At 35.6% G+C, this 12,103-nt stretch overlaps 1 protein-coding gene across 5 annotated transcripts in view; it reads right to left on the bottom strand.

Annotated features, from left to right (window-relative positions):
- HERC1 (HECT and RLD domain containing E3 ubiquitin protein ligase family member 1) overlaps positions 1 to 12,103 on the bottom strand; it is a 105,935-nt gene that overhangs the window by 27,770 nt on the left and 66,062 nt on the right. For 2 of the 5 annotated variants that reach the window (XM_085303272.1, XM_085303276.1), the window contains exons 39-49: positions 10,185 to 10,960; positions 8,912 to 9,110; positions 7,799 to 7,959; positions 6,560 to 6,676; positions 6,153 to 6,384; positions 4,948 to 5,072; positions 4,492 to 4,712; positions 2,854 to 3,122; positions 2,240 to 2,292; positions 795 to 995; positions 23 to 197 (exon numbers count right to left, since the gene is read on the bottom strand). In XM_085303272.1, the coding sequence (XP_085159398.1) occupies positions 23 to 197; positions 795 to 995; positions 2,240 to 2,292; positions 2,854 to 3,122; positions 4,492 to 4,712; positions 4,948 to 5,072; positions 6,153 to 6,384; positions 6,560 to 6,676; positions 7,799 to 7,959; positions 8,912 to 9,110; positions 10,185 to 10,960 (2,529 nt within the window). The remainder of the gene's footprint in view (positions 1 to 22; positions 198 to 794; positions 996 to 2,239; positions 2,293 to 2,853; positions 3,123 to 4,491; positions 4,713 to 4,947; positions 5,073 to 6,152; positions 6,385 to 6,559; positions 6,677 to 7,798; positions 7,960 to 8,911; positions 9,111 to 10,184; positions 10,961 to 12,103) is intronic. The other 3 variants (XM_085303273.1, XM_085303274.1, XM_085303275.1) reach the window with 3 other exon arrangements.

Below are 12,103 nucleotides of genomic sequence, written 5' to 3'. Positions count from 1 at the left end.
TGTTGCCAAGGATGCTACATACCTGACAGACAAAAGCGACAGTGCTCTCATAACCATAGTTCTTGCAAGGAGGACCTGGGCAGCTGCTGTCACTCTTCTTAGTGCCATAACACGGTCATGTGGATTTACTAGAGCAGCTGCTTGTTCTCCTAAGGTTATCCTGCCAGAAGAACTTTTTTCTATAGAGCCATGACAGCCTTTGAAATAATGATGGTGTGCATTAGCATTTAAAGAGGAATAAAAAACTATTATACAATAATAAACACAAAAGGAAGTTAGGTCTAAGTTTGTAAATTACTCATTAAAGTTCTCAACATTTCACACACGTAATGATAATGACTGAAAGAAAAATACACTCCTAAAATCCTAAACATTTCATTCTTTCCTCMTTTTCAAGGACAGATGGGCAACAATTTGATAATATTCAAGTTAATTCCTCAGTCTTCTCTGCCCTTTAGAAGGGTCTACAAACATAAACATTCACCTTGTATTTCAACAGGATGGTTACTAAGTCCCAACTTAAATCTAAGAAACTTCCTTTGAGTACTGCTGCTGGCACCTGTTGCAGGACTATAGTCATAACATTATTACTAAATCGGAGCATCTAGCCTTCTATCAGTATAAATGCTTTACGCTCCATACAGTAACTTCTCTAAAATAAAAGGAAAATTTAGCATCTGTCTTCATTTCAGACACAGGAAAAACTGTTCTCAAAAATATTTCTGCATTATCCTTACAAAATCACAATAAACGCAAGACACTTGTACTTCAAATACAATTCATCTAAAATTTACCTATTTGCATCAGTGTTTCTTCCATACTGTTGGTGGCTGTCACCATTGCAACTGATGCACCCAGAGGATCACTGTCAGGGAACTGTACAGGCTCGGGCACAATTCGGCGATCATTTAAACCAAGGGGACCAGCCAGTAATTCAAACTCCTCTTCTCCTGTCAGCTTTTCATCTTCATCTACGTCTAACATATCCCAGTCTTCTGGAATTGGAGAAATAGAGTTAACTTGGTTACAAAACCTAAGAGCAACAATTGTAATGAATTAAAAAAAACTCAACAAATACAGGGTATAAAATATGAACTGCAATCTGAAAACTAGTAGACTTCAAAACTCCTATCATCAATGTTGTCACAGTAAACAACAAAGCAAATCACCAAAAGCAAAAACAAAATCCTCCTCTTGCCCCCCCTCCATTAAATTTGATCTTTATTTTTACTGCAGATAAGTTTTATGCCAGACATTTCACAAGTTTAAGCAAAATGTTTTTGACTCTCTGAAGCACCACACTAGCTGGTTTTAAAATACACAAATGATAAGTCCTGGACATCCCATATACCACAAGACAACTCTCAGACCTGAAAAATAGTGAGAAATACGGACATTAAGTTGTGCTTTAAATCAAAATCCAAAAAAAAAAAAAAAAATCTCAGGTCATGATCCAGGCTTTTGCTTTTCTTTCCCAGAAAAAAAAATAGCACTGTAATTGCAATTCAGTTATGCACTCCGTTCACTACTCAGCTATTTATACAGAAACCAACTTATATTTGTGATCTTTCCCCACCATCTTATCCCTCCTACAGTGGAGTATGAGACCATTATCTGGTAGATGACGAACTTTTCGTTACCTACTGGAATTCTCACTTATGCTCACTTAAATAGTCAAATGTGGAAGTGTCAAATGTGGAAACTCATACAACTGCGATCGAAGAAGCTACAAAATACCCAGAATCAAAGAACCACCTGGAAAGGGTTTTCTACAGTCACTTTTCTTTAACAGTGAAAGACAACTTCAAGACTCTCTAAGCTAGCAAAAAGGCAGAAAAGTATCAGTGAGCTTAATGCCAGATTCTTCTGAGATTCTAACTTACGCTAATAAATCTGTCCTACCAAGGGAGTACATAAGGCTTTATATATGCAGTCCTAGATGTTACATCTACCCACAACACCCCATCACCCAAATTTACAGTATTGGCCACTTCATCTACTTGAAGGACGTGGAAAGGACATGAAGAATAGGGGGAAAAAAAAGAGAAAGAAAGAAAAGAAAAATATTAATTTTCACTATTTTTTCCATTTGAATTTTAAAAACATTAAAATACTAAATCTAGTCTGAAGATTTTGAAGTACACCTTTAAGTACAGTTTCAAGACAGGTTCATTTGCATATAACTATCTTTAAGGAAATTTCTGAAGTATTTAACACCTTGAAAAATTTATAAACATACCTTCATAGACACTGTCTTGTTTACCTATTAAATCAGGAGCCTGACCTTTGTATCTATATGGAAAAAAAGAAAAAGAAAACAAAATAATTTAATAGCTCCAATATTTTACATAAATATACAAACATGCTTTAAATTTGGYTTACTGTTAGGTTAGTGTATATATGATTTCTGAAAATGACTAGGAAGAGAGAATTGAATAAAAGTGCTTCTAAAAGTGTGGGGGCGGGGGAGACACATTTTGCAGTACTAATGTGAAAAAGGCCCATAAAAAGTACTGTAATTATCAGACAAAGCTGAAAAAAAGTTCTCAAATGGACAACAGTATATAAGATTCCAATAGATAACCCCTTTGTTTTTTTATGTTAAAAAAGAAAAAATGAAAGAAAGATCAGACAACTTTTTCTGACTATGCCTTTGCTGAATACAGCAAAAGATTTTAAACCTCAGTTAAAATAGATGAAGTCAAGAATTCTTCTAATTTTTAGCAGCAGAACCTGGCAATTTTAGCTAAATTTTAATTCCCTCAAACAGATTCTTAAAATGATGATGTTAGGAAATACTTAAGCTGTTTCCCTTCTTCACACACAGCATTCCACTGCCTTTTACTTCTGTACCTTTCTGAAGTTGATGTTTTAGATTTACTCTTCAGGGCTAAGTATTTCTCTCTGCAGATGCCACACAATAAATAGTAAGGATTTCCGCTTCCACATTCACCACCAAACCATCCATCTACATAAGAACCATTGCTACGATAGCCCTGACGATTTGCACTACGGCCGCAGCCTGGGTGGTTTCTCTTCATGTGTTGATTGAAGCTGACAACACTGGATTCACACAGTTCACAAACAACTACTTCTTCTCTGTCTTCAGATTCACAAACATGCTGCATAATAAGATTTTCATTTGTTATTTGTACAGAATAAATATTCTCATATTAGATACAAAAATATGTCTCTAATGGTAGGGATGTTCCTGCCAATTTTTGTTACACAGAGTGATATTTATATGGGTGACTTTCACAAAAGCAAAGCAGAAATAGGCAGTTCATGACACAAGGAAGAAAAGAACACTTCAGAATAGGAAAAAAAGTGCAAGTAAAGTTTCAGAAGATGTGATTCTCCTATTTCATTTCAGTTCTGCCTCAAAATTCTTTACAATATAACTTTTCACATAGCACTTTGCTAGTTCACAGTAATGCTGTCTTGGAGTTACTTGATACTTCTCAGAACTTGACTAAGACTAGATGCAACAAAGAAAAAAATCCACCATTTTCAGACAATCAGACTTTACATTTAAGGAGCAACAATAATTAGCATTTGTGTTAACACATTCTGAGTCACTGCCTGAATTTCATTTTCCTAGAATCACATTTCTGTCCCAAGTCAGTAATTTCATCAAGAAGCTCAAATAAAACAAGTTATCCGGGAATGTAAACATGCATACTGAAACTTGTTTGCACATCAGTCAGGTAATGTCATAGTTAGGAAGCGAAGGTTTATAGCATTGTAGGCTGCTTGTCAAATTCAGATAAATARTCCAAACATACAAACTACAGCTTTTATGTTTCTCTTCCATTCCAAATATATTTTGTGAGAGCTCCAAAACAATAGAGCAACCATGTGAGGACCATCACCATATCCTTCTCAGAGAATGAGATATGCAACACAACATGACTAAAGATAGCAAAACTGATTTAAGTGTAAATTATGTTGCTGCATATCAGAACTTTTTAGACTTGACTTCACAGAACTAAACTATACCAGGTTCTCATAAATGTAGGTATCACCAGAGTGATAAAAGAAAAACCTTTTACTAAGTTTTTCACGTTCTGTGATTACACTGGGAAGTGGGGAAATCACACACACGGGCCTATACTTTTTTTATAATCATTATTTCAAATAGAACAGACATTTACCACTGTGCTTGTTATCTCAAACACAGTTGAGCAATCTGGAATGCCTACTTACTTTCTAAGTAGTATAATCAAAACAATTATTCTAGTTCCGTTCTCATCTCTCAGGGAAGAAAAAGGAAAAAAAAAAAATACCTGTGGACATGCAGAAAAGCAGAGAAAGAAACACACAGAAGTACTATTCTTATCTGAAGCTAAGCTATAGAACAGAAATGATTTTAAGCACTGCTAGCATTTAGTAAGGAATTTTCAGACCAGATATGCATGTTACTTTAAATTTAAAAATACGAACATGCAAAAAGCAGTAAGTTAAAGCAGCCTCCGCTGCAATCACACACACCCAGGTAGGCCAATCCAATACCTCTGGGATCCACATTCCCAGAATATCATTATCACTAGCGAGGTCTTGCCCAAACATAGCTTCCATCGCTTCATCATCAAGGTCAATTTCCAATTCCTCGTCCAAGTTGAAGTCATAAAGAGCCCCTGGATCTTGCTGCAAAGATATCCCCTCTCTTCGACTCTGGTTTCTGTGAGCCTGGACAGAGCGGTATAGTCCCGCTCAAGTGAAAAAAGAAAGTAATACATTATTTTGCACGTAATAAAGACGACCGAGTTTTCAGCTACCCCTGGTTTTGTTTTTAACTCTCCTGCTAAACATTATTTACTTAATTATCACATAAAAAATTAAGCCAGACATACTCTGACACAGATATTCAAATTATAGTTTTATAACGCCTCCTTCTCCTAATATACTGGATTAGCAAAGGCTTTGGAATTCTCTTAATACACTTACCAGCTCGTGCTAGTAATGTTCGGGCAGCTAAATCAAATTTGTGCCTTCTTGTAACAGCTGACCGACTTCTAGAAGGAGGCCCACTTGCAGAAGCTGCATTATCTGCGTGATCCATATTATCAGGGCTACAAGAATATATATTGAACAAGTAAATTTTAAATAGCAATACACAGTAAATAAGAAAAAGAAGTTACTAAGATCATACATATTTTTTTTCTTTCTTTCACAAAAGAAATAAAGGAAATTTGGTACTCAACAATTTTCTATCTTGCTGTTGCACATACTTATTGCAAGTCTTTTTTACCATGAGAATTATCTCAAGAAAACAGGTGCAGCAACACCAAAACCTATTAATCTATTCCATAGTGCCCGAGTATTAAATAAATCCTGGGAGAGCGTTCATTTTACGTTCAGTGTTAGCTACAGCATAAACTAGGTTTCTTTTTCTTTTTAAAAGAAAAATCAACATTTCTGTCCCTGCTTCAATCTTTCCCCCTTTTGCCCAAAATCTTTTTTTTTTTTTTTGTGAAAAAGAATTCAAGAGTTTGACTCTTGCTACTTAATTTATTTCTCACAACTGAAATCCCCAATTTCTCCGTGAAATGAAAGTTTTCTTGAGACAAAGTAACTTAGGAAACTTTTAACTGAGTATCTCATTAGGGTTAAGAAATTTGAATAACATTGCTCTCAAAATAAATAGTGCAAGTTGTCTTCCTTACTAATAAAAAGCTGACTGGCTTTAAATTTACTAATTTTCTTTACTAATAAAAAGATGATTCCCAGCTGCTGTGATTTAACAATATAACGATTATTTATATGATTAAGAATATAAACTTTAGTTCAGTTTCATCCTCCCTGGACAAACCAAGAATTTATTAAAAACAAACAAACAAACAGCAAAAACTTGCACATGAGTACATTGAAAAAGAAAATTATTCCAATGAATTATTTTCCTTGCCTCTTTTTTTTTTTTTTTTTTTTTAAAGGAAAGATGCTGAGCTTACATTCTTCCTCACAACTGCAGATGAAGAGTCCTGTAAAATTAATACACCCTATAAACATAGTTCAATTGCATCTTTGGTTTTATTCATGTTTAACACAATTCAGAAGTGTTATTCCAGAGTTTACTGCCAGTGACACTCAACTTGTGAGATCTGCATTTTCAGCAATTGTTTTTACACAATTAGAAGAAAGATAAACTTTACCTTTCACTGAAGCCTTCCTCCATTTCAGTGCCGTCAGCAGAAGGGATATCACCTGGTGACTGCAAATAACAATGATCACTAGATTTTCCAGCACTTCCAGAGACTATTGTCCCATGTCGTGAATCTGCAGTCCCTTCTGACTGAGGCTCATCATCATCTTCATTTCCAGGATGCTCTATCATCCACATGGCCAACACTGTGATATTCTGTGCATCTGCTTCTCCTCTTGCACCTGAAAGCAGAAAAAAATCACACTTCAAAATTGTATTATATCATTGATGACGAAAAATTTGTTTTTCCCCCACAAATGGTTATAGAGTTTAAAAATTAAATATTCTACTGGAAAATAGTGTGCTTCTTATTAATTTGATTTTTCAGTATAAACTGATACTATAATTACAGTTTACCTGTAGCTTCCATAGCTTTTGCGATTTGCCGGAGGGAGAATCCCATTTCTAACAAGGGAACAGCAATGGCAGGAGGAGGAGGGGATGTTGAAAGTCGGCTGCTTGGATCAGACAAAGCTTAAAAGATAGAAAGAATTAAATGTAAAGTGTACAAATCTTTCTTTAGTCTTTTCCATTTTATCAGACCTCATCCCAATTTGGCWAAGATCTATATTAGCTGCAGATAAGGGAGTAACTGTCTTTAACAAGTTTCCTCCCCCCTGCGTTCTAGCACAAAATAAGATGCTTCCTGAAATGAAATCAGAGGGTGTTCATTCTTAYGTGTAACATATATATTATGCACGCCTCTGTTTAATAAACTAGGATATCAATGATATTTAAACAACTACTCCTTTTAATATATTTCTAAGAAGTTTATTTTCAGTTAAAATACTACCAAATTATCTACTTGGTCTATATTTAGGTAGGTTAGATAAAAGTATCCTTGCCTGAATCAAGATTCCCAGACGTTRTATGTGATCACACAAATATATAATCCTCTTAAGACACAGAAAGAAACCCCCCAGCAAGCTGCCAACAGATACCTGAAAATCTCCTTGCAGGTTAGGCTATATTTTTGTGCAGTCTCTCTCCAAAGARAACAAAACAAATCAAAGGAATCTGAAAAGATCAGGAACTCCCCAAAAAGTTTCACAGAGAAGAAAACAGAATGTGATGAGGGCACATGAGGACATGACGATGCAAAGTTGGAGAGCCCTTGCTATCTCATTAAAGAAGATTAATTGGAAGGATTGAATTTCACATTGTATATTCTACCATATGTATCATAAAAGATACCAATTCCTGTTTTCTGGGTGGYGTACGATTCACGAAAAAAGCGACAAAAATTATTGTAATCAACAGTGGTAAGCAACCCAGGAAATAAACCCAAGTGAGATTAACATTTTGAAGTAATCATCAGTAATATTGCATTCTTGTTTTTATACAAGAGCATTAGTATGTAATCCATTCCACAGCTTTTAAAAACTAATTTCATTGGTTAATAGAAGTTTACAGCTAGACAGTCTACAGCCTTTTGCCCTAGGAGAGTCACTAAAAGGTTTTCAAGAATGYTTGGTATGCTTGGTCACATTAAAAATACTATTTCTAATAATATTTTCAATGTCTCAAAAAACTATACTGAACTTATGCACATTTACTAACAGTTCATATTTCCTTCTATATTAATTACAAATATACCTGTACGATTGGCAGGCCTGGTAGACTGGGAATCAGGAGAAGTCAAACTTTGTCTCCTTCCAACTTCATCTGACGGAGATGTTGGTAAAGAAGATATTGGAGGAGTCTGAGCACGCCGTGCTGGAAGCACTGTCGTAGTAGGGTAGCTGGAGAACATTTGTCTTTAAAAGAGAACAACGTATATTAAACAGCTACCCTGGAGAAGGTCTGACATTTGCTAGTAATGCATCAAATTAGAGTGCACTTGGCAAGTCATACCTTTGGCACCCTTAGAGCACTGAATTTTATAAAGGTAAGGGGCAGTATATACCCTGTAGGGGAAAACCTGCAGGAACAGCCCATTTGGACCATTTTTGACTGGGCAGCTAAATGCTCAAGTACACACCCACAAAACCCCTGTAGAAAGAGTGCTGTCCTAAGAGATAAATGAGAAGTTCCATTTCCCCAGTTTGCTCAGAACTCAGCCTAGCTGTATCAACCAGGGAATAGTTCCCTGTAATGTGAATATTTTACTTTCACTGTTCTAGTAATAGAACTTAGTTCCTCTTTTTCCTCAAATTTTATCTTCAAAGCCTCTAAAAACAGAAATCAGGTACACCAGCAGAATCAATAAATTTGAAATTGGACTCTATTCAGCATAAAGCAGATTTCCTTCCACATCAGAAATAGCCTCTGCAGATCTATCAAGGAGATTAACTAGCTTTATCTTACTTCCATTACAGTACATAAGGAGCAGATGAAACAAACAGGAGCTGAAGTATAACTGCAAACTAAGACCCGCTCTAGTTCAAGAATCAATGATTATTCATTAAAATAATGAATTTCAGAAATATGTTCTCTAAATTGAATCAAATAAACACAAAAACTGAAGGACAATATAAGAAAGGTATTTTCTCCTGTCCTGAAGAACTTGGATGCTATACAAATAAATTCTTAACAGCTCTTTTATTGCTAGAAGTTTACATCTTGCAACCGCCTTCTGCAGAGGCAATTAATGATAGTAAATAAAAACATTTCAAAGACTCTTAGAGAGCTAAAGGCATATATTGTAAGTTACACAACTTGTTACACACACACACACAATCAAATGCACTGAAAATAAAGATATTTTACCTAAGAAGACTGAGAGGCATAACACCAGGTGATTCTGAAGCTGGAACTGTTTCAGTATCAGTTACTGGAGTAGTAGCAGTGGTAGTATCCTCCAGAGAGCTGCTCATGAAAGATGTTGTACTAGAAGCAGAAGGGCTGGTTGTAACTGGTGTTTGGGCCTGCTGAGATTGATCACCTTCTTCTACTTGTTGATCTACTTCTGCAACACAAAAAGGACATTAAAGGTACATCAATATAGTTGCACAGAGTGAAAGAGGAGCTACTGCTAAGCTTTACAAAATAAATACCAATCTTCAGAATTCCCCCCAAAGAAAGGAGTGTGCAGAAACACAGGAATAATTCTACCAGTAATTCACTGACTAATGTAAATAAATTGGTCTATGAGTTGGTCTTGCTGTTCTAACACTGATACAAGGTAAGTAATAAATGAGTCTTTCTAGACAAAAACAAAAGCCATTTGATTGGTTAGATCTTAATATATTTAGTATTACAGAAGCTAGGAGTATTCTCCTAGGCAAAGGAGAAAGAAATCTCCAATACAGAAAGAGAGCTTATTAATTATAAAGCTATCTCAGCTGCTTAACTTACAGATTTCTGAAGGTTTTTTGGCTGGTTTATAAGTAGTCTGTAAGATGATAAAGAACCAGACAGCACAGTAACTAGCTTTGCCATTTTAGATATTTTTTTCTTTTAAAAAAATATAAGTAATTTCCCTGAAGTTGCACTCCACAATATATAGACTTTCAAGATGAAAAAGAATATGCTATACATTCTCTCCTTGGCCTCTCTTAGTGCAACGCCAAGTATCTCAAAAAATTTTTTTTGATTCACAGTGCTTTTTCACAGATACAATCAGAAGTTACTTACAGCCTGAACACATATATGCTCAACATCATGAGTTAACATGATTGCATACAAYCATGTTTAGCAACAGTAAGCTTTGTTAGATTCATGTCACATACAAGTCCTTCTGACAAATATACACAGAACTGCTCATATGTCAAATGCATAAAGACAATTTAAAAATCCCTTAATTTCTGACATGCATCCAGTTTTATTAAAATGAGAAATTGAGGGAAAGACAAAAAAAACAGTATTAACTCTACAAAGCAGTAAATGATCTTTGTAGACTTTCTCTCTCCAATTAAGACTACTCCAAAGTATAACCACAAAAAATTTTTAAGATTGTTACCTATATTATCATTGTTCCTATTGATTTCAATGAAAATAAAGATTAAGTTTTCATTATACTTTCATTATTTCGAAAATGTACCTTGTTTAAGTCTGCCACCAAACTGATCCTCCAGCAGCCCATGAACCACTAATTTGTAGATCATGGCTTGTGCTCGTTCCAAATCTGCCAGTCCTAAAGCTCTTTTAATTGGTGAACGCATGACTGCCCGTTTCACCATGTGTCGCATCAGGAACTGCAAGGCAGCACGCATTTCAACGTCTTCATGAACAACTGGAGAACTAGCACAATCAGAGTTGTGACCATTTTCTGCCAATACTTTTGGTATTAACAGCAGCTCAGCATATTTGCTACAGCTAAGAAGAACACTAAGTGACTTCATAGCACCAAGATAAAGATAAGATAGCTGTACTGCTCTGATTTCTGACTGCACTATATCGTGATTTCTTGGCGTGTGTTCATGGGTTTTTTTTCTTCCTTCGACGGGTTGGTGTTGGGATTCCATACCTAGTGTTGATGGCTCTAAAGAAAAGGAAGCTATTTCATTTTCTGACTTGGAGCTTGTAGTACTATGTCCTTTGTTATCATCAGCACTTTGTCCTAATCGTGTATCTGATCCACCATCACCCTCTGTTTTCTGGTCGATTTCCCCTTTATCTTCAGATTCATGTCTGTGTTTTTTCTCATGTCTCTTGGTGCTTTGTTTTCCCATATCTTCATGAATACCAGTCAGATAGGTAAGGTCCAGCAACACAGCAGCTGTCAGCCCACGAAATCTTGCAACATCAAAAGGCAGTGGTTCACAGGGCTCCAGATTATACAATGGAGTATCACTAGGCGACCAAAAAGTTGGGAAGCTTTAATAAAGATCAGAATGACACAGGAAAAAGCAAGTGAGGGAGAGACAGGAGGAAAGTACAGGAAATAATGTAGGCAAAGCAGGATGTAAAATATATTTAACAAAATAAATGAATCAATTCTAAAAATTAAATGTAAACAAGGGAAAATGAGGTTATGAACAGAAAATGGGGAAATATGGTATCAGAGCAAGGCAATAAAGCACGCATGTTTTCAGTAATGACCACCACAATCCAGGAACATCACAGAAGCTGCGAGTTAAGTGCTGACAGAGCTTTCTGCTACTTTATTTAGAAAAATACAACAGACCTTTAGTAAGAAAAGTCAGCTTAAACCAAATATTATCTTCACATAACAGCTGAATTTGTGAACAGGCATAAAAGCTTAGCCAGAAAGCAATCCTGAACTTTTTCAGCATTAAGCAAAAGCTTTGATTGACCTCACTTTCTTGTTCAAATGTTCATCACAAAGGAGCATGCAACTGATACCTCATACTGCTGACTCTAGTTATATTAGGACAGATTCCCTTGAGAGGACAGTAACTCTTTAAAATACAGGTCCGAAAAACCAACAGATACGTATGTCTATCTAGCTGTCTGCCCAYGCTCAGTGATAATTTTTTGTTGTATTTTGAACCGCTATACTTGAATAATATTAGTATTTTCCACATATCCAGCAGATTTAGGATCTCAAAATCTTCCTTTTATAATCCACCAAATGTTTCCTCCTCTTAGAACGTTAACTTCTGCTTAAAAACGAAAGCAAGCTTTAATCTGTTTTTAATTAAGGGATATTCTGAACTTAACTCAATGCATTGCTAAGAGCTTGTCCATGTACACATGCTGCACCACATCACTGAAATAGTACCTGGACTACTATAGCACTGAAATACACCTGGACTAAATTTGATAATCAATCACACTTCAGTATATTTAGGCAGAGTGACAATAGCCTTTGCGTATAGACAAGGTAGACGTAAAACAGCAACAGTTCTAAGACGTGAACTGAGCCCAGTTGTTTCCAAATGTAGTTATAACTAGTGTAAAAGGGGAAAAAAAAGTAATTATTGCTCAATTTCTGCAGAAGATTAAGGATCAATTATGGCCATAAGGAGTTCAAGGAATTTTGTGACTCAAACCTTT

Source organism: Rhea americana, unplaced genomic scaffold (genome assembly GCF_003343005.1).
Source record: "Rhea americana isolate MKP2758 unplaced genomic scaffold, rheAme1 scaffold_2, whole genome shotgun sequence".
NCBI classification, from domain to species: domain Eukaryota; kingdom Metazoa; phylum Chordata; class Aves; order Rheiformes; family Rheidae; genus Rhea; species Rhea americana.
This window is presented reverse-complemented; position numbering and strand designations above follow the sequence as displayed.